Consider the following 25,386-nt stretch of genomic DNA (forward strand, 5'->3'; position numbering starts at 1 on the left):
GAGCTGAGTGGGAAAGCCAGAAGGGAAGCTATTTGTTACTGGAGGGCATTGGCATAGCTTCTCAGAGACTGCCAGGGAAATGACACGATTCCACATGTGCAGCCCTTCCACCTGGACCTTGTGATCGAGTGATGTTGACCCTCAAAGACTGAGACTTGCTTTCAGGGAGCAAAAATAGATTCACACAATGTATAGGCCACATGGTTATAAGTGTGGGATGTATAAACAGCATGCTTTTGATGTTTAAATTTTAGAGGACAACTAGCAAAGCAAGTTCTGAGTCAGAAAAACAGCCTGCCCTGTCATTAGTAGTTTCAGTATAAGTGTTGACTTCATTTATACCTGATGACTTCAATCTCCTAGGGTTTTACACCCAGTACCAGTAACCTGACCTTTTTCTCTTTTCCCCTCCCTCACAATTTTCTGCTCTGTTATATATATATATGTATTTTTTTTTTTTTTTCAATTTTACCCCCCTCCTCCCAGAGCACTGCTCAGTTCTGGCTTATGGTGGTGCGGGGGATTGAACCGGGGACTTTAGAGCCTCAGGCATGAGAGTCTCTATGCTATCTACCCCCCACCCTCAATTTAATCTATTTGAAAGGGAGAACAAGAGAACATGCCATGCAAGGGACCACTCAGGACCTCATGCTTGAGAATCCAACACCTTACCCACGGTGCCACCTCCCAGGATGCTGTGAAAAATTAGTGCTTCAGTCAGCGTGCACCAAGAGAAGGAAGGAGGGGAAGAGAAATCCATATAGTAGTGTTTTCTTTTCTCCTCCTCTGTGCTTGTTTTCATTTGTCACTGGCACATGATGCCTGATTGACTCCTGATGGTGTTTTTTTTTGTTTGTTTGTTTTTTTGCTTCTAGGGTTATTTCTGGGGCTTGGTGCCAGCACTATGAATCCACTGCTTCTGGCGGCCCTTTTTTTCCTTTTTTATTGGATAGGACAGAGAGAAATTGAGAGCGGAGGGAGAGGTAGAGAGAGGGAGTTGGGCGGTAGCGCAGCGGGTTAAGCGCACGTGGCACAAAGTGCAAGGACCAGTGTAAGGAGTCCCTGTTCGAGCCCCCGGCTCTCCACCTGCAGAGGAGTCGCTTCACAGGCGGTGAAGCAGGTCTGCAGGTGTCTGTCTTTCTCTCCCCCTCTCTGTCTTCCCCTCCTCTCTCTTCTTTTTTTTTTTAAATTTTTTTTATATTTATTTTATTTATTTATTCCCTTTTGTTGCCCTTGTTTTATTGTTGTTGTTATTGTTGTTGTCGTTGTTGGATAGGACAGAGAGAAATGGAGAGAGGAGGGGAAGACAGAGAGGGGGAGAGAAAGACAGACACCTGCAGACCTACTTCACCGCCTGGGAAGCGACTCCCCTGCAGGTGGGGAGCCGGGGTTCGAACCGGGATCCTTATGCCGGTCCTTGTGCTTTGCGCTACCTGCGCCTAACCCGCTGCGCTACAGCCCGACTCCCTCCTCTCTCCATTTCTATCTGTCCTGTCCAACAATGACGACGACAGCAATAACAACAATAACAATAATTACAACAATAAAACAAGGGCAACAAAAGGGAATAAATAAATTTTTTTAAATTTATTTCTTTATTGGGGAATTAATGTTTTGCATTCAACAGTAAATACATGCCGCCGACCACCCAACTGGGGGCTCAGCAGGCCGATCCAGGGAGAATGAGACTTATAGGTGGGAGGTGGATTCGGCGCGACAGACAACACTGAGACACATGAGTTTCAATGCTGCTGTAATCTTTTACTGATATAGAGATTTTTTTTATAATAGCATAACAAAGAAGCATAAATCAAAAGCTGGCCAAGTCAGTTGACCACAAAGTACGCAGGGTACATTTTTTATAAGTAACACAGACAGGAGGAACTGAAGGCATACAACTACCAGCAAAACGAAAGCACAGCCATACTGTTCTTTCATGGGTTATTAACCACATCTCTTTGGTTTCAGACAAAAGTCAATTTATCAGTAAGAACTAAATGTTTTCACTGCTCTCATTTATCTAAAAGGCTATTTTTTCTCTTTTTAAGCACTGGACCTTAATACCCAGAATAGGGGGGGCACTAGTGGGAACACGGCGCCTTGCTCTGATCTTTATGCCAAGCTCACTTTCTTGTAATCTACCTAAGACAATATGTAGGTGTATTTTAGGGTTGCTATGTAACATGTTTCCTGGGAAAGCTAAAGGACCATTGTCTGTATGATTGAATGTAATATTTTTGAGAATAGTGCTCAGTCTTTGCTCAACCTGGACAGCCAAGTCATTGGGGCTTGAAGTGCTGGGATTTATTGTTGTAAGGGGCTTTTCATCTAGTGGGGTCTCATCTGGAATGTCCAGACTAGACTTGGGGGGTTGCACTGTAAGAGTCTCTGGAGTCTCCTGGACATTCCCTGGGTGGCCTGCATAAAGCATGATAAACAACAACAGTAAGCTTTCAGAAGCGAAACCAAGTCCACCTAGCCCTCCAAGGCCTTTTCGCCAACCGGGAGACCCAGGGATCTGTCCACACAAATATCCAGGCTTCTGTCCACCACCTATCTTGGGTACGGTCTTCTGTACAGGAGCTTGTAAGGCCCCTGTCCAGTTCTCTAACCAGGTCACCCGCACTGTTTTGTCACACCGCGGTCGTGGCCTGCCTATCTGGCCAGACAGGTGTGGCAGTTCTCGGTTTTTTGTTTTTAAGACGGAATTTTTCTAGGTCCCTCTGGGTGGTTTTGATGGCCAATAGGAGAGCTCTGAAAAGACAAGGAAACACCATGAAAACCACTATGATTATTATTAGGGCAACAGCTGCCACTATTGCATAATGCCACCAAGTGAAAGGAATGAGAGCAGAGACATTCTCATAGAGCTGTTGAGCTAGGGATTTGAATCCAAAATCATTTAAATGAGCAGTGCTGGTAGCAGTGATATAATCTTGCACCTCTTGAAAATCATGAGTTAAATCATTATCTTTTTAGATTTTTAGTAAATGTGTTTTTGTCTTATTTCAATTTTCTGTATCATTATATTTAGCTGGGGTGACACAAATGTACTTAAAGGAGACGTGACACTTTGTTGCCATTCTAGCTTTTATGTTAGCTACATCTTGTCCCAGGGCTATAACCACTTCTTCAAGAGCGTTGAGTTTTGCTTTTAACTTTTTATCTATAATATGCTGTTCAGCAAGTATTAAGGAAATGTTCTTATGCATGTCATTCACAAAATGGGCTGTCTGGATGTTTTTTACTAAAGCTGTTGTCGAAACGGCGAAAGAGGTAAGGATAGCTATTAAGGCTGAAATTCTTAGGATAAGTGCTGCCACAAATCTTTTTGGCCGCAATAATTCATTTAGTCTTTGTACAACCATGAGTCCTGTATCTTCAAACCATGTTTCCTGTTTAAGGTCTACAGGCATCATAACATAAGCAGGTCTTTTTACTAACAGCATAACATCAAACTCCTTTTTGTAAGCAAGGAAAATATTAGCCATAAAAGGGGGTTTCTCCTCCTCATGCACTGCCCGCGTGGCCACTTGGATCAACCGCTGTATCTGGCTCATGGTTGGGAGCGATCTCGCCATCGGCTGCGGCGTCAGTGTGCACTTCAGCAGTTTTTTCTGTAGCTGCTTCATCTTCTTTTGGTTTTGGTTGGGGCGTCGCGACGTGCCTGATGAGTCGATCTGGGATCCAGATGGGAGATTCTCCATCCTGTGGAAAGACACAAGCATACCCTCGCCCTGAAGTTATAAGAGGGTCTGGCCCTTTCCACAGTCCTGTAAGTCTACCAGGCTCGGATATGAGATGAGACCTTTTGATGGAGAGTGGGGCAGATGGACCCATTTTAGCAGAGCATCTTGCCACAGGCATCTTGTGGGTGTATAAGCAGTTTTCATTATGAGCAATGCCCAAGGTATGGCATAATTCACTTGATGCAGTCTAGCCTGTTCTAGCCTTTCCTCCACCAATTGTAGTGCAGCTGTGGCCTCAGGGGTCAGCTGTCTTTTTGACTTAGGATGTGAATCCCCATGTAATATATCAAATAGGGGGCTTAATTCTCCGGTTGTGATTTTTAAATATGGTCTAACCCAATTAATGTTTCTCAGCAATTTCTGGAAGTCATTTAAAGTATTTAATTTGTCTCTACGAATGTGGGCATGTTGAGACGTTAAATATCTTTTATGTATCTTGTGTCCCAAATATTGAATTGGTCTATTTTCTTGTATCTTGTCTGGGGCTAGACTTAGCCCAAACTTTTTTAGAGACACAGTCATTTTTCTTAATATTTGTCTAGCCTGATTAATGTCTTCATGCCCAATCAAAATATCGTCCATAAAATGTATGATATATGTCTCTGGATATCCATGCCTAAGGGGGGACACAGCCATATCTATAAATTTCTGGCACAACGTAGGACTGTTTTTTATGTCTTGAGGCAACACCTGCCATTTATATCTTTTACAAGGCTCTTTATGATTAACTGAGGGAACAGAGAATGTAAACCTTTTACAATCTATGGGATTTAATTTGATAGTAAAGAAACAATCTTGTAAGTCTATAACTATAATATGATAATTTCTAGGAATAGCCACAGGAGAAGGAAGCCCCGGCTGCAGGGCTCCCATGTCTTCCATAGTGGCATTAACTGTTCTTAAGTCTTGCAGCAATCTCCATTTGCCTGATTTTTTTTTAATTACAAAAACCGGTGTATTTCAAGGACTATTGTTTTCTTTCAAATGTCTCTTATCCACTTGTTCTTTCACAATTTGTTGTATGGCTTCTATTTTTTCCATGATGAGGGGCCATTGATTTTGCCATACGGGTTCAGATGACTTCCATGGAATGCTATCTGCATATAAATTATCAATGGCCCCTATGAAAAATATTGGTCCTCTACATTGTCAGTGGTCAGGGCGAGATTTAAGTCCTGCATAATGTCTCGCCCCCACAAAGAAAAAGGCAATGAGGGAATTACATAGGGCTGTATATGTCTTGTCTTTTTTCCATGTCTCTAGGGAATGATCCCAGAGCTTTTGGCCACATTAGCTGCCATCTCTAGACCCATTAAGGTTGAATCTGTTCTGATGACTGGCCATGCCTGAGGCCAGTCTTTTCCTGCTATACAGGTTTTATCTGTTCTTGTATCTAACAACCCTTTTATAGGTTTTCCCTGAATGTGTATTTCAAGAAACGGCCTTGCTGCAGTAATTTCCTGAGTCCATGCCACAACGTCAGAGGAGCCAAACTGCCCCTCTCTGGACTGCATCAAAATTGGATTGGGCAAATTTACATAGGGGAGCAATATGATCTGTGCAATCTTTTGTCCTTTTTTGATGATTACAGCCTCTCTCAGGGCTCTACACAAAATTTTTATATCATCCCGGGTATCTGCGTCTATCACTCTTGGTATGACTTCTACACCTTTGTCCTTTCCAGAGCTTCTGCCTAAAATCAACCCAAACAGCCCTGGTGGTAAGGAGCCCTTAACCCAAGTCTCTATTACCACTATTCCATCCAGGGGTGACAACACATAGTCTTTCTGTGCTGCGAGATCAAGCCCTGCACTACCCGGGGTGGCTCGAGGAAGGTCATGAATAGTTTTAGAGGGGGGCTCAATCTGTGTCCCTGTGTCTGGACATTCTGTCCCTTTTGGATCCTCTCTTGGCGTGGGGCTGAGAGGCAGCCCCTCAATTAGTTTTTTGTCTCTGTTTCCTTTAAAGTGGTCCCATCTTTGTGGAACTTTGACCTGCATTCATTTTTCCAATGTCTCCCTTTATTACATTGGGGACATATTCCTGGTGCCACACCCTTACTGGCCGACTCTCTGTTCTGGCCTTTATTGGGACATGCTGCTCTTTTATGACCAGGCTTACCGCAACCAAAGCAGTTCAGGTCTTTGTCTGACCGCCCACCCCCATAAGTAGTCTTGATAAATTTGGTAATGGGGGTACGATGCATTGCAGCTGCATATGCCATTCCCTGTACCACCGCAGGTGAGGCATCAGCACAGGCTCGTATGTAATCCTGTAGGGACCCTGTCCTACGTATGGGACGAATTAGGTCCCGACACAGCTGATTGGCATTTTCCCAAGCCAATTGCTTTAATAATATGGCTGTCCCTTCACTTTGGGGCATCATCCTATTTATGGCTTCTTCTAACCTAGCAATAAAACTCTGATAAGGTTCCTCAAGTGACTGCTGGATACCTGCTAAGGCAGTACCTGTTGTTCCCGCAGGTGGAATGGCTCTCCATGCCAAAACAGCATTTGTAGTGATTTCCTTCAATACCTGTTTTGGTATTTTTACTTGTGCCTGCTGTTTTATGAAGTCTCCTGTACCCAACATCATGTCCATTGTGGGAGATTTACCTCTCCTGCCTGATATGCTCTTTTTTACTGAGTCTTTACATCTTTCCTCATAATCAGTGCGCCACAAAACATAATCTCCTGGGCTAAGCACCGATCTGGCTGTTTGATGCCAGTCACTCGGGGTTAGCCATTGGCTAGCCACCAAATCTACCAGTTGCAATGTAAACGGCACGGACGGCCCTGAGGCTTTGACGGCCGCTTGCAACTCCTTTATGGTTTTCAATGCCAATGGTTCCCATTCAGCTTCCCCTCCGTCCTCATTAAAATCAAGGGCAACAACAGGGAAACTGAAAGTAAGATCACCTGTCCTGTGAGCCTCCTGAACAGCAGCCTGAAACCCGACAGGAGGAAGTAGCTTCCTTCGTGGTTTAGGTACGGGTGGCTGTTTACTTTTTCTGGGTAATGGGACCATCGCCACCACCTCATGATCCCTCTCATCAGGATAATGCTGGTCATTATATTCCTGTTCTTCCTCAGCTAGATCATCCCAATCATCAAACACCTCAGTGTAAAGTGGCGCGGTGGGGTGCTTGCCCTTTTCTTCCTTTCCCAGAACCGTCCCGTACCTGTTTTCACCTTCTGAGTCAATTAGTGGCTGACCCTCTTCGAGGGACATTACTTCCTCTGCAAGGAGTTCCAAGTCTGACTTTTCTGTCAATGCGTCCCTGATTTGTAACCATATAGGAAACATCTGTTTGGGCACAGGAGTATCCTCATGCACAGTGGCATACCTTTTTAAGTCTTTCCCAAGTCTTTTCCAATCTGGGAGAGTCAATGTTCCCTCCTGTGGAAACCAGGGGGCCGCCTTCATCATATATTCATAAAATTCTGCGGCAGTGTCTTCTGACACTCGGAGCCCACGCTCTAACAGCATGTGCCGCAATACTGAGAGGAACATACGTTTTCCCTTTGATCCTGACAATCCCATACTGTTAATGATTACCTGCCCTTAACCAAATACTTCTGGCGGGTCTGCAGCACCCTCCGGCAGGAACCGATCCCCTCCTGACAATATACTCACCTGTCTTCAAGTCCCTGTTCGGGCGCCAGGTGCCGCCGACCACCCAACTGGGGGCTCAGCAGGCCGATCCAGGGAGAATGAGACTTATAGGTGGGAGGTGGATTCGGCGCGACAGACAACACTGAGACACATGAGTTTCAATGCTGCTGCAATCTTTTACTGATATAGAGATTTTTTTTATAATAGCATAACAAAGAAGCATAAATCAAAAGCTGGCCAAGTCAGTTGACCACAAAGTACGCAGGGTACATTTTTTATAAGTAACACAGACAGGAGGAACTGAAGGCATACAACTACCAGCAAAACGAAAGCACAGCCATACTGTTCTTTCATGGGTTATTAACCACATCCCTTTGGTTTCAGACAAAAGTCAATTTATCAGTAAGAACTAAATGTTTTCACTGCTCTCATTTATCCAAAAGGCTATTCTTTCTCTTTCTAAGCACTGGACCTTAATACCCAGAATAGGGGGGGCACTAGTGGGAACACGGCGCCTTGCTCTGATCCTTATGCCAAGCTCACTTTCCTGTAATCTACCTAAGACAATATGCAGGTGCATTTCAGGGTTGCTATGTAACATGTTTCCTGGGAAAGCTAAAGGACCATTGTCTGTATGATTGAATGTAATATTTCTGAGAATAGTGCTCAGTCCTTGCTCAACCTGGACAGCCAAGTCATTGGGGCTTGAAGTGCTGGGATTTACTGTTGTAAGGGGCTTTTCATCCAGTGGGGTCCCATCTGGAATGTCCAGACTAGACTTGGGGGGTTGCACTGTAAGCGTCTCCGGAGTCTCCTGGACATTCCCTGGGTGGCCTGCATAAAGCATGATAAACAACAACAGTAAGCTTTCAGAAGCGAAACCAAGTCCACCTAGCCCTCCAAGGCCTTTCCGCCAACCGGGAGACCCAGGGATCCGTCCACACAAATATCCAGGCTTCTGTCCACCACCTATCTTGGGTACGGTCTTCCGTACAGGAGCTTGTAAGGCCCCTGTCCGGTTCCCTAACCAGGTCACCCGCACTGTTTTGTCACACCGCGGTCGTGGCCTGCCTATCTGGCCAGACAGGTGTGGCAAATACAATAGTTTGTACATGCATAACATTCCCCAGTTTCCCATTTAACGATACAACCCCCACTATGTCATTTATCATCCTTCATGGACCTGTATTCTCCCCATACATAAATAAATATTTTTAAAAAAGGGAGATGGACTCTGCAGTAGTGCAGCGGGTTAAGCTCACATGGCACAAAGCACAAGGACCGGCATAAGAATCCTGGTTCAAGCCCCGGGCTCCCCACCTGCAGGGGAGTTGCTTCGTAGGTGGTGTAGCAGGTCTGCAGGTGTCTTATCTTTCTCTCCCACTTTTTCTTCCCTTCCCCTCTCAGTTTCTCTCAGTCCTATTCAATAACGGCAGCAATGGCAACAATAACATCAAGGGCAAAAAAAGTGGCCTCCAGGAGCAGTGAATTTGTAGTGTAGGCATTGAACCCCTACTTCGTTACTCATGAAACACACATCCTGCATGTGGGGAGCCAGGGGCTTAAATCCAGACAGATCCTTGCTGGGTCTTTGAACTTTATACTACATGTGCTTCACCCAGTACGCCACCACCCGCCTCCACTTTTTTTTTTTTTTTAAATAGAGGGTGAAAGAGAAGGAGAGATACCTGCAACACTGCTCCGCTGCTCATAACCCTACCCTCATTGCTGGGGACCAAGGGTTGAACCCGGGCAGTTGCACATGCTAGGCATACCACTACCCAGCCCCCCAGCCAACTTTTTCAAATAGAAGAAGAGGGACTGAGACAGAGAGAGAGTGAGAGGTACCAGAACACCAGAGCCGCCTCCAGTGCTGTGGAGGCCGGGCTTCAGCGTGGGCCATGCATGTGGCAAAGCAGTCGCACTGTCCAGGTGAGGAGTTTTGGCATATGCCTCACTTAGCTATTTTAGGATGGAGAAGCTGGTGAAACACTAGCAGTGAATGGGATTTGAGGGCTGGAGGCTTTACTCTCTTCAGTTCAGTTAGTTTTCATCATAACAATTTGAAGCATAGATAAAACGACTATATTTTGTGGTCTGGGAGGTGGCGCAGTGGATAAATATTGGTCTCTCAGGCATGAGTTCAATCCCCGGCAGCACATGTACCAGAGTGAAGTCTGGTTCTTTCTCTTCTATCCCTCTCATTAATAAATAAATAAACAAATAATAAACGACATACATTTCAGAAGCAGAAAATGAGGATTAAGGGGGGTAGCAACTGTGCCAGTTCTAAAAGTCAGTGTCGTTGCTCCTGGTGAACCCGGCCGTCACTGGGCTCTGGTCATCTTTCAGTCAGTATGACCGTAGTGTCGCCATTGAGCTTACTGTTTGACACGCTGACATGCTTAACTGTCCCATAATTTTATAACCGAAGGCATTTTTGCATGTTTGTGAAAATAAAAATCTTGAGGTTTTTTTCATCTGCTTAACTATGTTTTAGGACTGAATGTGTTGAAGGTCGAAAATGACATTTCACTGAAGGTGATGCCGATTTTACCTGTCCTCAACTGCGTCCTGCTGGAAGCCAAGAAAGCCGTAGCTGAAGGAGTATGTCCTAACACACTAGTAAAGCGGAGTTTCCAGGAATTGCACAGAATGGACAGAAGTACCTCATCCACGGCCTCTCCTCAGGATGGAGTTAGAGAGGCCGCTTTCTCTGGCCAGCCGTCTAGTGACTTGGACTTGATGCCCCCGGCTGAGAAGTGCCCTTTGCAGTCGTTCGCTCAGCTGCAGTCTTACTTTTCAAATCCCAGTGGCTACGTTCTAGAAGTCTCTGCCGCGTTGGATTTACTGGCGGAGCGTCCTCAGTCTCCTTGTGTTTCAGACGGAATTTGTGATGCTGGTTTTTCTTTAGTTATGACTCCAGATTCTGAGTTTTTGGATGTGGAGGCTGATGTAAGAAAAGAAACTGAACCAGAGGACTCTGAGGACACAAGACAGGAAGGCACAGCTCCGCTAAGCACAGCGTCAAATCTCAGAGTTCAGCCAAAAAGAAAGGCGAGCATGCCGCACGGGGTGCAGAGTGAAAAGGTGAACTTGTGCCGCCCCTGCCCCAAAAGAACTCCTCCTGCACCAGACAAAGCTGCGGGCTCTGCAACAACTCTGAAATTAATCAAAGGACAGTTTCCTCAGAAAAGAAAAAGAGGTAAGCACCGTTGGTGTGGGTGGTGAAGTTTGTAATCACGCCTGTACTGTAGCACCACTACAGTGTGGGTCACTGAGGACTGCAGCTCATTGGTTGGAAAGGCCAGCTTTCTCTCAGTGTGGTGCTGACAGGTTCACGTATGAGGAACACTGGCACAGATGAGAATCAGTAAAGAGGAGGGAGTCGGGCGGTAGCGCAGCGGGTTAAGCGCTCGTGGTGCAAAGTGCAAGGACCGGCACTAGGATCCCAGTTTGAGCCCCCGGCTTCCCACCTGCAGAGGGGGTTGCTTTTTCTCCCCGTCTCTGTCTTCCCCTCCTCTCTCCATTTCTCTCTGTCCTATCCAACAACGACGACATCAATGGCAACAACAAGTGCAGCAATAAAAAAAGGGGGGGGGCAACAAAAGGGAATAAATAAAATTTTTTTAAAAAATCAGGAAAGAGGAAAAACAGTTAAGATACCTTTAAAAGCCACAGAAGTTGTGAGACCACTCAAAGACCACTCCATTTTCAGACCTTAAGAAAGATGACTGTCCAGTGTTAGAGACATCCTTGGGTATATTGGATTGAGAAGAGGAGCTTCTAAAACCAGGCACACCCATCAACAATTACAAAACAGTGATTGGCACTTGGCCTGAAGATACAGAGAATGGGAGCTATGCCCAGGACCTCCAAATCTAACCTACACTTTTGTGTGTTTTAAAAGTGGATCACCACCAGCACGTTGAAATAGGTGATCCGCTGGCCTGCGGCTTAACTGAAGCAGTCCTTGGCAGTGTTGATACTTCTTGAGAGCTGAGTGAGAATCTATCGAGAGCAGTTGGTGTGTGACCAGACACACGTTAGCAGCAGTGTAGCAGCTGACTGAGTCATTTCATTATATGTACGTAGTGCATTCTGCTTAGCAGGGGATTCTGTGTTCTAATGATTCTAAAGAAGGCGCCCGCCAAATGTGACCAAAGGCCTCTTAACCTGGCAACTTTTACACAGTGCTGACAGAGCTGAATAGTTTGTTCCCGGGCCTTCAAAGCTAAAAACGTATACTCTGGCTCTCTTGAAAGTATTTGCCAGTCCTATCAGTATTCTGAATTTTGAAATATCTGTATCTAAAGGGGAAACTTCAGGATATGTGAATCCCCAGAATTCTGGGTGACTGAGGTTTTAGCAGGTGTTTCCAGCTTGTGTTTAAGAGGCTCTTGCAAAGTGTAGCACTGTTGAGCAGTGAGCCTGACTGGACACTCATTATAGGTGAAGTTCAGGACAGCCGTGCTGAGTGCTCTGTGACTTAGCTGGTGTAGTGTGTACGTGTAAGCTGCCTGCAGTGATTCAGCATAGAAAATGTCACTGCTGCTCATCCACTAAGTGTGTGCATGCTGATTAGTATACACACGTTTTGAAACATACTTTAACTGTAGCTGTGTGCGATCAGATCTGATATTTTCTGTCCCTGGCTTTTTCTTTCATATCCACCGGGGTTATTGGTGTGGCTTGGTGCCTGCCTGCCTGCCTACCTGCCAAATCTACCACATCTGGTGGCTGTTTCTTCCTTTTTCTTTGTACTTGATAGGACAGAGAAGTTAAGGGGGGGGGGGGGTATAGGGAGAGGAAGACATGTGAAGCCTCTCCCTTGCAGGTGGGGGCTGGGGGCTTGAACCCAGGTCCTTGGGCATGGTACCAGGTGAGCCACCATCCAGCCCCTCTGTTTTCACTTAAGAAAGAATTCTCGTTGGCAACCTGTCAGCTTTATTTTACAGCGAATAGTGGGTTGCCACCTACGATTTGAGAAGCTTGATGCTGATGGGCAGGCAGTGGCCCACCTGGTTAACTGCATATACTGCAGTGCAAGAGAAGCTGGATGCTGACAACATTCCGGGGGGGCAGGGCTTCGCCTCGCGCCTCCTGTCTCCTTTTGCCCCCAGACTGCATAGCAGAGACCAGCCCTTCCTGCTTCTGCAGATGGTGAAACTCCCCCAGGTCTTAGTTATCTTCTTTTTTTTTTCCTCACTTAATCCGAAAGAAATTGTAGCATTAATTGTAGTGGGATGAGAGAGAGGTCTTTTTATTATGATTATTAAGTTTTATTTATTTTCGAGAGAGGTCTTTTTAAAAAGTGCACTATAGGGGGCCAGACAGTAGAGCAGCGGGTTAAGTGCACATGGTGCCAAGTGCAAAGACCAATGTAGGGATCCCAGCGGTGGGGGGTGGAGGCACTTCACAAGCGGTGAAGCAGGTCTGCAGGTGTTTTTGTCTCCCCCTCACTGTCTTCCCCTCCTCTCTCCATTTCTCTCTGTCCTATCCAACAACCAGGACATAATAACGAGGGCAACAAAGGGGGGGGGGTGGCCTCCAGGGGCAGTGGATTTGTTGTGCAGGCACTGAGCCCCTGCAATAAGCTTGAAGGCAAAAAAAAGAAAAGTGGACTATGCAGGGCCGGGGGATAGCATAATGTGATGCAAAAAGGCTTTCATGCCTGAGGTAACAAAGGTCCCAGGTTCAGTCCTCAGCACCACCATGAGACAAAGCTGAATAATGCTCTAGTTAGAAAAATAAAATAAAAAGCAATATATTGCTTTATCATCTGTATTCACTCACTGTGAGGGGAGATTGTTGGTCTCTAGGAACTACAGAACGCTGAGAGATCTTAAGACTTTTTTTTTTTAATATTCCCTTTTGTCATCCTTGTTTTATTGTTGTAGTTATTATTAATGTCGTTGTTGGGTGTGACAGAGAAATGAAGAAAGGAGGGGAAGACGGGGAGAGAAAGACAGACACCTGCAGACCTGCTTCACTGCCTGTGAAGCGACTCCCCTGCAGGTGGGGAGCCAGGGGCTCGAACAGGTCCTCGTGATTTGTGCCACGTGCGCTTAACCCGCTGCGCTACCGCCCAACTCCCTAGACTTTTTTTTAAACCACTCTTCACTAATCCCTAAAAAGAGGATTGAAATCACTGTCTTTGCATTTCACTAAGTCACCACAATCTTTGAGCTGTTTCTTTCCTCAGTTAGAAATTGAGGTGGTCTTGGTGCAGTGTCTAAAGGTTCAAGACTGACCAAATATGAGGTCCTGAGTTCAACGCTTCACTTTGCATGTACCAGAGTGACATTCTGACTCGTTCTCATAAATCAGTAAATAACTCTTTTAAATATTGGCTTTTTTTAAATTAAAAAAATTTTTTTTTAAGATATTATTTATGAGAAAGAGAGAGAGAACCAGACATCACTCCTGGCACATGCTGCCGGGGATCGAACTCAGGACCTCATTCTTGAGAGTCCAAATCTTTACCATTGCACCACCTCCCAGACCACAGGCTTTTCTTTGTAATATAATTTTTAAAGACTTTTCCCAGTATTCATAAATCTGAATCTTTTATATATCTTTGGGTAATTTTTGTGGTGGCAACAACTAAGAATTTCTTTTAAGTTCAGTGGATAAGAGTTTTCATAAGGAACATTAACGTTTTACAACCTTGAAAAGCTTACTTTGGGACACAGATAGATAAATCCTAGTTATTTCTCTTCCCCTCAAACCTTTACCTCTAGCCATTTCACTCCTCCCACATGAGAAGCAAAGCCGAGACTTTGAGAGATGACCAATTACAGCAGATTTATTGAAAATTAAGTCTAGTGAAGATGTCAGTATAATCCCTCTTCTGTGAGAAGATGATTACTTTCGAGGTGGTATTGTGAGCTAGATATTTAGGAATAATAAAATGAAATTATATGGGTAGAGCTGAGGGTGCAGTCTTTTCTTTCTAGCGTGATTGTCATAGTTGAAGCCATATCACCTTGTGGAAGCTGTGCTTTGCTTCTGTGTAAATTGAGTCACTGCTGTCCCAGTGCTGTGAACTGGTCACAGGAAGGCTTCCCGAGGGCTCTTCTCTTTCTTTCTTTCTTTCTTTCTTGACCTGACATGAACTTGCTGTGAGTCAGTATTTCTATTTTTATGTCTGTGAACTTTTAGCTCTTGGTGTGTTCAAGAGCCTTTTAAAGAAACAACCCCACATTTCATATTTCATAGCCTATTCCTGATCACCCCAGAAAAAACAAAAAGGGGAAACGATGGTGATAAATATCTGACCCCTGATCACGTAAAAACTGTCTTTTCTACATAAGGTGCCGAAGTGCTGACTGCACAGTTTGTCCAGACAACTAAACTGGATAGGAAGAGCCAAGAAGCTCCTTTTACTAAAGATGCTCCAGTGACAGCTAATGCTAAAAAGACGAAGAAACAAGAGAAAACTCCAAGCAGAAGTGTCCCAAAGGCTAAACCGCCTGTGAAGAAGCCGCCACAGAAGCCAGTGAAAGACAATCAGACTCCCAGAGGGAGAAAGCAACCACAACCTGGTAAGAAGCGCCACTCCTGCCCTGTGAGCACCACCAGGCAGACCCCACTGAGACCGCAAGCTGACTGTGTTGAGGCAGATCAGGAACAGCTGGGCTCTGCCCGCAATTCCTGCCCTGCCCTGCTAGTTGTGACACTAGTAAGATGAACTGCTTCCTGCTATAAACTGAGAAGGCGGGAAGACTCATGCCTTCACACAGCAGTTCCACTCTTTAGTTCGTGTGAAGCATTTACGTATAAGTGGCCTTTCTTTAGTGACTCAGTGCACAGGTAGAAACTGTTTTATTTGGTCCTTTTAACAGTCCTCAGTGTCATTTTAATCTGATGACTGCTCTGCATTTACTGCAATTGATTCTGTCTACTCTTCATCTGTATTTCTTAATTTGAAGCAGATTATCAGAATAAATTACTCAGAACCTCTAACAAGTCAGTGGGTATGTTTTTCTCTTAGATTGCATGGATTAAACCCAAGTCTTTTTCTTGACTCAATATACTATTTTATATAGAATTCATAAGTGATATTCTGTGTAAAAGAAGATGTGGAAGCCATCGTTATTAAAATAGAATAAGTCTCCGAAAACACTACAAGTTATAAATGAATTTTCTATTTCTAATAGACCCATCAGCTAACAAGAAAATGCTCTGCTTTTAGTCCATTTTCTTACCTCAAGTCTCTTGGGTTTTGATACTTTAGAAACTGGACAGGGGTTGGCTAATGAATTAGCCCTCTCAGCCGCACACACAGCATCATTCTACTCGACTGCTTCGTAGGTCACTTCTCTCTCTGCATGTGCGCACTAGTCACTGGCCTTTCAGGTGGCCGGCCCTTGCTTTCAGACCTGCTGCATTCATCATGAAGAGGAACACAGTTGACCTCTGTGCTCACCATCTGCTACCAGGGACTTGTTGCCTAGATTGTTGCAAGTGGAATTAGTGTCCTGAATGCTGAGCACACCACTGGAGAATGTTCATTTCTGACTAAAGGCAGAAAGAACTAGTAGTGAAGAAAGAAAAGGGCTGTTGTAGAAAGTTTTATAAGGCGATGATATGGCAATTTTGAATACTCATGACTTTAATTTTTTTATTCCTATTAGTCCATTTTAATTAAGTACCAATATGGTTGAACTTTGCTGATATCTCTAGCAAAATACTTAAGGAAAATGATTTCTAAGAAAGAATTTTGACATTTACTTCATATTTAGACATTCTTATGTTTTCACTGTATCATAATAAACTGTCCAAGGGCCGGGCTTTTTTTTTTTTTTTTTTTTTAATGGGGTGGGGGGAGCTAGGAAGAGAGAGAAACCTGCTCTGCTTAACTGCTCGTGAGGCTTTCTTCCTGCAGGTGGGGAATAGGGGCTTGAACCCAGGTCTTTGTGCACAGGCACAAGTGCACTCAGCTGCGTGTGCCAGAATTCAGCGCCAGGCAGGACTCACTTCTTTTTTGTTTACTTTTCTTAGCTGAACAATATGTCTTTTGTGTAGCTCAGTGTATCCATTTTTGAAGGGAGATTTTTTTTTTCCATGTGCCTTTTTTTCTGCTTTGTGTGTTATGCACATTTCTTAAGACTTCTCCTATAGCCAAGGAACTGGCTCACACATCGTGATGTGTAAAACCCAGGCCGAGCTCACAGCCACCACATGGGAGTGCTATGCAAAAGGGGACCTTGATGAGTGGTGGAACAGTGCACTGCTGTTTCTCCTCCCCTCTCTCGTTCCCTCTAAGTATTTCACCCTCTAAAAAAAAAAAAAAGAAAAGAAAGAAAAGGAAAAAGGAAAGAAAAGAAAAAAAGACTCCTTCCTCTGATAACTACATAAGAGATTTCAGAGTTGAGAGACCACAGTCTGGCAGTAAAATTTTAACAGTCTGTGCATATCAAGACAATTCTTGAATGTGCCGTTTCAGCCACTGATTGCTCAGCCGTAGTAATCCAGCAGTGTATCAGTTCTAAGAAAATCAAATGCTGTGTGTCTTCTTTTTCTTTCATCCTTAAGCCAAAAGAGAGACTGCTTCACAGCTCCAATCAGAGGTGACATCAGATGGTCAAGCAGATGTTACTATCAATACAGCTCAACCAGGCAATACCACAGTGACTCAGAAAGATCCACCTGAGGACTCCATCGTCAACTGTGACTCCCTGAATATGCTAGCTGATCTCGCGTTAAGCTCTGCTACCTCTTCCACGTCATCGTCTGATCCCAGGAACCCGTCTGAATTACCCCAGAGTGATGTCTCCCTGCCTAAAGAACTCTCTTCGCGAGGTACATCGGATCATGAATACCACAAAGGAGTTAAAAGTCTAAAAGGTGGGCTGTCACCTAAACTTTCCTCTGGTAAGAGTAATTTGCTAGTAGACTCAGGCATCAGCCTAGAGGAGACAGGTGTGTTTCCTGCTAATGATGCCCAGCCATCACTTCCCGAGGAGACAGTAGGAACTTCTGAAGCGCGACCAGGCTCCTTTGTGGCTGCAGAACATTCCTATGCTCTGCTCCTTGCAGAACATTCGAAGAAGCACCTGCAGCAGAGAGGGGCACCGAGTCCTGCCTTCGCAAAGAACAGCACCAAAGGCCCCGAAGCAGGAACCCCAGTAGGAAAAGTCATGCCCTTTCGGCATCAGCAAAGCACCGCTCCTCTGCAGAAACTTCCTGAGGACTCCTCACTAAAGCACAAGAATAGATTAGTGTCTCCCAGCCTGCATGATTTTTCTTGTTCTCATACAGTGTTTAGCTGTGATGGCTCTTTGAAGGTCACTCTCAAATGTGAAACAGAGTATTTATTCAGCTTAGATAGCAAATATACCAACAACCCACTGGAGAAAACAGTAATACGAGCATTACATGGGTAAGTATTAGTGTGACACTTGATGAAATGGGGGTCATCTTTCTGTTGACGTGAATGTAGCGAGAGGGATACTTGTACCAGCACTGAGGAAGGAGAAAAGGTGTCCTGTGTCAAACCAGCACACACAGACACGTGAATCCTGGTAACTTTGGCAAGCTGTCCTGTTTACAGACAGATTGCTGGACCAGTGTTGCTTTTGTCAGTCACTGATCAAATGGACAACTGCAAGATTGCCTCAGCCTTGTAAACAGCTTTCTGCCTCGAGATAGCCCATCAGAAGCCTTTATGGTCTTTGAGTTACGGTATTTAAGACGGGTCATAACATAAAGTAGAAGGCTGTCGAAGTAATGCTTTATAGACTGAATACATCTCGCTAATTAGATTGCTATGAATATTTTGTTTTATGTGTGGGTTTGTTTGTGTTTTTTTTTTTTTTTTTGGTGCCTCCAAAGTTATCACGGCGGCTCGGTGCCTGCACTACAAATCCACTGCTTCTGGAAGCCATTTTTACCATTTTGTTGCCCTTGTTGTAGTTATTTGGTGTTACAGCTGCTGTTGTTGGATAGGACAGAGAAATATTGAGAGAGGGGAAGACAGGAGGAGAGAAAGATAGACACCTGCAGACCTGCTTCACCTCTTGCGAAGCGACACACACACACACACACCCCCGCAGCTGGGGAGCTGAGCTGGGGGTTCGAACCAGGATCCTTACGCCAGCCTTTGTGCCATGTGCACTAAACCTGCTGCTCTACCGCCCAGCCCCTTTATGTGGGATTTTTTGTTTGTTTGTTTAATATTGTCTTGGATAGAGACAAAGGGGAGTTGAGGGGGAGAGACACCTGCAGCACTACTTTACTGCTTGTGAAGTCCGTCATGTGTCCCACCCTTCCATAGGTGGGAACCTGGGGATTGAACCCAGGCCCACACATACTGTAATGTCTGCTCAGCCAGGTGCGACACTACCTGGCCCTTTTGTGGATTTGCTTTATAAATCTTCCATAACGAAGAAGCAAAGCAGAGTGACTAAAAAAAAAAAAAAAAAAAACCCGGCCTGTAATCTGAAAATGATAAGATTCTACTGAATTTGCTCACAAAGATTTTAATCCTCGGACTTTCCCAGCTATTAAAGACAAAAAAACAAGTAGAAAAGAAATTCGCAAAAGCAAGGTGTGACCTGTGAATGGTTGCTGAAGCCCTTATGACTCAGTAGGTGTATTATGTAGAGAGCGCGCATGGCTTGGGATGCTAGACTTGGTTGAGTTCTGTGTTGTATCACAGTTCTACCACTTAAGCTCTGGTTTTCGGTTTTCTGTCTCGAATGAGTGGATCAGTGTCATTTTAATTTTTTTATTTAATTTTTTAATTTTAACATTTTGTTAAATCAGCATCTTATCTCATATTTGTATAATTTTTAATCAAATGAACACAAAAGCCAAGATGAATAATGAAGGCACTTATGAGAAGGTAATCCATTAAGATGAGCATTTTCAGTGATTTCTGTGTGTTCTTTTTCTAAAACCTCAGGCCCTGGAACACTGATTTGCCTGACAGTGTGGATGAAGTGAAGCTTTTACTTCATATGTGGGTAGCTCTGTTTTACAGCAATCAGAACAAAGTCATTCATTCATCCAGAAGAGTGGTAGAACACAGCAACCCAGCAAAATACGTGTCTATCCATAGCACTTTAGAATCTCTTGAATTCAGTGAGATTGAGGAGCCTCTCAGTGTGGAAAGGTGCTCTGCAGACCCTCTGTTGGAGACTAATGTCACACCCACAGGTCACACTGCTGAGGTGTCCTTCTCTGACCCCAACACTGTGATATCTCTCATTAATCCGCCAGCAGCAAGAGGCTTGGGCCTCTGGATACAGAATGAACAGGAAGAAATGTTTGCAAGAGAGAACCACCGCGATACCCCAGGAAACCAGAATTTCATCTATTCCTGTAACAGTGAGGTAAGTGAAGTTCAAGATAGCAAATACTGATGCTAGTATTGAAGACATGTTGGGTATCGCACCAGAATAAAAGATTGTAGGGGAGTTGGGGTGGGGGGCCGGGTCTCAGGCCCTAGAACAGGCAGAGGAAGACCTAGTGGGGTTGAGTTGTTATGTGGAAAACTGGGAAATGTTACGCACGTAACATTATTTTGTAGTATAGTAATTTTGAGTTTTGTAAAATTTAAACCACTAATCCAATAAAGAAAAAAGGGGCTGGGCGGTGGCGCACCTGGTTGAGCGCACCGGGGTCTGGGTTTGAGCCCCCGGTCCCCACCTGCAGGGGGAAAGCTTCATGTGCGGTGAAGTAGAGCTCCAGGTGTTTTTTCAATTTTTTTTTTATTTTTATTTATTGGGTAGAGATAGGCAGAAATTGAAAGGGAAGAGGGCAGTAGAGGGAGAGAGACAGAGATCCTGCAGCCCTGCTTCACCAAGTGGAAAGCTTTCCCTCTGCAGGTGGAGACTGGGTGCTCAAACCCGGGTCTTTGTGCACTGTAGCATGTGCACTCAACCAGGTGCGCCACCACCCGGCCCCGCAGGTGTCTTATCTCTACCTCCTCCTCCCCTCTTAATTTCTTTCTTTCTCTGTCCAGTAGTAAATAAAATATAATAAATGTTGGTGTCTTTGTAGTAAAACCACAGTCAGATCCAGCCCTTGGCATTTTGGGGAAAGTAGATACTCTGTGTAAAGGATGGGTGTCCTTAGAGATAGGAGGTTAAAAAGGACAGACAGAGATCTCCCTGTTTGGGGTCTGTTGTCCACATACGTAAACTTTTTCAGAACTAACCTGTTTGGCCCCTGCTTTGACTTCTGTCATTTCAGATCATTGGGCAGGTAGCCACAGAGTCAGCAGATACGCCAGAGACGGCTAGTCTTCTGCTCTCCGGCATCGCAAGTACACAGCCTTGTATCCCAGGTGAAGATCAATCCTTCACGCCACTCGATAGTGCAAGAGTGACTTCATACAGCGACACTGTTAGGCAGACCGCGGCCACTAAGACTTACAGTGGGACCGGCGGTCAGTCAGTGACTTACCCAAAGACCGTGTACAGCGCCCTGGAAAACAAAGTTGACATTTTTCATGCAGTAGAGCAGACACACACAGGTGCTTTAGAGGACCTCCTCCGGAACAGCAGCCCCATCGACAAAGATTTCGACAAGGCAGACAGTACAGGATACGTCCTGATTAATCTGGAGCCTGCAACTCTCACCTATGTGCCAATACAGGCTGAAGTGGGGAGCAGAATCGATAAGCCTCTCAGCTTGACCTTGGAGCTGACTGAACAGGTACTGCACAGTGCAACTCTTGGGCATTCTGTCCCCTCACTTGAAAAGACACAGGCACCTGTTCTTAGGAACATTTCATCTGTCCTTGGGTCAGAACAAAGCACTAACTACCTTTGTGCCTCCTCAGCAAGTAAAGCGCTTGCTGGAGAGATGTGTTCACTCCAGGCAGAGATTCCCACGCCAGACTCAACATTAACATCTGATACCTCACTGGTAGCTGAGGCATTACCATTAATGAAAAGTGCTAAGCACTCGGTACCTGCACAAGAGATGATGATCTCTCAGGAGTTGCTTCTGCAGAGCCAGTGTGTCCATAGTTTACCATCAGAAGAAGTCAGAGAGCTATCACAAGTTGAAGAAGTGGTTTCTGCTACTTTGCAGAAAAACCACTCACTCAGTTGCCTTCCATCACCAACTAATATTTCAAATGACGCGTTGCACCTAAAGAATAAGAGTGGTATGGACGGTGAAAATACGAATCGCGAGTCATTTCGTTCAACACTGTCCAAACAAACCGGCCTGTCTGTGAGTAGAGAGGAGGCCAACCCAAGAGGACCAGAAGATCCTGACATTGACCTGATTCTCACAATAACACCGTCTAAGAGCCGAGAAGAACGTCCTTCTGGGAAAATAGAGCAACGGCAGGAGGCCCCACTAGCAAATAGAGAACTTCAGAGTGTAGCTAAAGAAATCACCGAGTCAGGAAAGACAGCTTTCAGAGACAACAGAGAAGTGAGCTGTGCACCGTGCACAGTGGGGAAACCATTAGAAAATGAGCAAAGCAACAGAAACCTGGCACCAGTCACTCTGTTTCCTGAGGAGACCTGGACCCTGGAGGAGATTACAGAGGAGGTTAACATCTCCTCGGGGCTTCCCTTTGGTTCTTTCATTGAAGAGGTGTCACCAGTCTCTAGCCCTGACCCTCTGCTACCCGCTGCAGAAGCACGACCGCCTCAGACTGTGTGTCCAGCAACTTTAAAACTTTCTGATACACAGTGTGAGAAAAGTGACACATTGCCCCAGCCTGAGTCGGAAGGTTTGACCCTAACAGAAGAAGGAAATGCTTCTATTGGTCCTGCCCCTCTAGGAGGACAAGATACATTAACGCAGGAAGTACCAGCGCAGCTGTGTGCGGGATCGCCTCCGGGATTAAGTGATCATCCAGGAGGAAAAGATTTAGTCCCCAGTGGTAAAGTAACCACAGAAATTGTCCCAGAAATTTTCTCAGAAAAGGTGCCCTGTCATAATAAAGATTCAAACCAGCCTGCCTTAGCTGACAGTTACAGAGAGGACCTTGGGCCTTCTGTAGAAAAAACAGTGACATCAAGAAACCCACCGCAGTTGCTGAGTGTAGAGAAGAACCACCTGGACGTGAAGAGTCTTGTCTCGGAGACCAGTGAGCTTCCAGTTAGTCCTAGAAAGATGAAGGAAAGCGAGACCTTGACTGCCGAATTTGTTCCCGCAGATCGATTGAATGTGTCATTCAAACAACAGACTAGCCCGAGGGACGCTGAGAAAGCACTCAGCAGTGGGGATTCGAAAACACATGAAGACAGTTACCTGCAAGTTAGCACTTTGAGCTCCTGCTCACGTGGTGAGGTCGCTTGTGCACTAGCACACACGTCCTCGGGGAGTCCCAGACAGGCTTGCCCTCCCTCGGATGGTCCCCCACACGGCCACTGTGGGGGGAGAGAGTTCCAAACGCGAGAAATCTCAGTAGTCAGAATGGCCAGTTTACTTAAGAACTGTGAAACTGAAGCCGAAGTCCGTGAACAGAATAGAGGTCTAAGAAGTATCGGCTCTCAGTCAAGCTTCATGCCTCCGGAAGATGAACCAGATCCTAGGCATGTGGTCCAAGATATTCCGGCATGCGCAGCAGAAGCTTTGAAGGGCGGCTTCTTTCCCGTGTACACTGGCTCCTACCAGAATACGGCAGGCCCTGCTCCAAGTATCAGTGAGGAGCCTTCTGCTTCCTTTGCTCCTGAAGCTTGTGACCCTCCTATCTGTGGAGTCTTTCAAGAGCTGGAGGGAAATAAAAACCCTGAGGGAGGACTCACACTGGAGGAGGAATTGGGAACCCTGACTGAAGGCGTGGCCGTCAGTGCAAATTTCGACATCCATCACGAACCGATTTCCGAAGACTCCGATAAAGGTTCTTGTGATTGTGGAAGTCCCAAATCCGACGTGGAAGATCCCTGCACTTTGCAACACAGGTGCACCAAGAAGGAGGGTCCTCTAAAGGAGGATTGCGACTCCTTCCTGCACCTACATACTAATGACAACGAAGATTGGGACTACCCTCCTCAGACCCCAGGGCTGGAGACCAGCATCCCTTCCCGAAACTGGTACCTCGGGTTGAAGCAAGAAGAGAAGTACAGGCCCAGTTACATCCAGATCCGAGACCTGCGAGGCATCCCCAGGACATACGCTAATTTCACCATCACCAAACAGCTCCAGGACACCACCCGGACGCTGCACAGCCTGGGGAGGCAGCCCGACCGCACAGCGCACTGCAGCTTGCTCAGCTCATGGATAGACTCCTGGCACGTGTCAGACGACCTCACCCAGAACACCCTGGACATGGAGTACCTGCGCTTCGCACACAGCATGAAGCAGACAGCAAAGGGCAGAGACCCGCCACGCTCGGCCTCTTCAACCAAACTCTTCGCCAGAGAGTCACCTCTCCACATCAGTGCCGCTGCTTTCCCTCTGACAGAAAGGCCCGAGTCGCAGCTCCTGCATCCCGCGGCCAGGAGTAGAAGTCCCCTTCTGATAACAGTCACGCACTCAGATGCCAGGCAGCAGAACCTGCCCAGGAGAGACCGCAGGCCGACCAGTTTGGGCAGCCCTTCCTTCTGGATGGAGAAAGACGACCACTGTCAGAATCATTTTATGAATTTGGATAGAAGTCCGACTGTCCCGTTGCACCTCAACAAACTCAGATATAACAGTACTTCGAAGGACTCACGGAATGACATTTCACTCATTCTCAGTGAGTACGCCGAGTTTGACAAGGTGGTGATGAACAGCAGCCCGGCTGTGTTCCCAGGGAAAGGAGCAAGTGTTTCCAGAGGACCCACACCTCAGGAGCTGTGCTCCTCCTTCCCGAGGAAGGCAGCCTCCTATGAAGACATGATTACTGACTTGTGTACCAGTTTGCATGTCAAACTAAAACATGTTATGAAAGAGGCTTGTAAGAGTACCTTCCTGTTCTACCTCGTTGAGACGGGAGACAAGTCGTTCTTTGTGAGGACAAAGGTAAGGTGCCAGCCCACCTTTCCGTAGTTTGTTGATTGCATCTACCTGCACTTTACTCTGGAACAGGTATGTTTATCATCCTTGGTTTTGGAGACAAATGATAGCTATCTCCCCAGCCCTGAGCTAAACGTTTACCGTCAAGAACTGATCGTACAGAATTAAAGCCCTCACAGAAGTCTGCAGAAGACTTAAACTTTACCTCAGGTCACCGGGAGGCACTGAAACATATTTCTTTTTCTTTTTTTCTTTTTTTTTTTTTTAAGATTTTTAAGATTTTTTTTTAAGATTAAGATTATTTTAAAGATTTTTTTTAATGTATTTTTTAAAATTTTTAAATATTTTTTTAATTTATTTTATTTATTCCCTTTTGTTGCTCTTGTTGTTTTATTGTTGTAGTTATTATTGTTGTTGTCGTTGTTGGATAGGACAGAAATGGAGAGAGGAGGGGAAGACAGAGAGGAGGAGAGAAAGATAGACACCTGCAGACCTGCTTCACCGCCTGTGAAGCGACTCCCCTGCAGGTGGGGAGCCGGGGTTCGTACCGGGATCCTTATGCCGGTCCTTGTGCTTTGCGCCACCTGCGCTTAACCTGCTGCGCTACAGCCCGACTCCCATATTTTTAAGATTTTTTAAGAGAAAGATAGGAAGAGAGAAAGAACCAGACATCACTCTGGCACATGGGCTGCCAGGGATTGAACTCAGGACCTCACGCTTGGGAGTCCGATGCTTTATCCATTGTGCCACCTCCCGGACCACACCTGAAACATATTTCTAAGATGTTTGCCTAAACTGTAGCAGTGGACTGAAAAAAATAATGAAACTTGACCATGAAGTTATTCATTGCTGCTCAAACAATTCCTCATCTCTAAGATGGCCAAAGACTTCCATACTGTCTCACTGAATATGGTTTTATATTACTGAAAATGTTTTTCAGCTTTGTGAAATCGGGTATTTTGTATGACTTTTTTAAAAATGTATTTTCCCTTTTGTTGCCCTTGTTATTTTTATTTATTATTTTTTTTAAGTTTTTTTTTTTTTTTTTAATTTTTTACCAGAGCACTGCTTAGCTCTGGTTTATGGTGGAGCAGGGGATTG

General features: G+C 45.3%; 1 protein-coding gene across 6 annotated transcripts in view; it reads left to right on the plus strand.

Annotated features, from left to right (window-relative positions):
- TASOR2 (transcription activation suppressor family member 2) overlaps positions 1-25,386 on the plus strand; it is a 74,142-nt gene that overhangs the window by 38,369 nt on the left and 10,387 nt on the right. For 4 of the 6 annotated variants that reach the window (XM_060192396.1, XM_060192393.1, XM_060192395.1 and 1 more), the window contains 5 exons: positions 9,866-10,570; positions 14,682-14,912; positions 16,906-17,752; positions 19,277-19,706; positions 20,569-24,291. In XM_060192396.1, the coding sequence (XP_060048379.1) occupies positions 9,866-10,570; positions 14,682-14,912; positions 16,906-17,752; positions 19,277-19,706; positions 20,569-24,291 (5,936 nt within the window). The remainder of the gene's footprint in view (positions 1-9,865; positions 10,571-14,681; positions 14,913-16,905; positions 17,753-19,276; positions 19,707-20,568; positions 24,292-25,386) is intronic. The other 2 variants (XM_060192398.1, XM_060192399.1) reach the window with 2 other exon arrangements.

The sequence above is a fragment of the Erinaceus europaeus genome, chromosome 6 (genome assembly GCF_950295315.1).
Source record: "Erinaceus europaeus chromosome 6, mEriEur2.1, whole genome shotgun sequence".
Lineage (NCBI taxonomy): Eukaryota > Metazoa > Chordata > Mammalia > Eulipotyphla > Erinaceidae > Erinaceus > Erinaceus europaeus.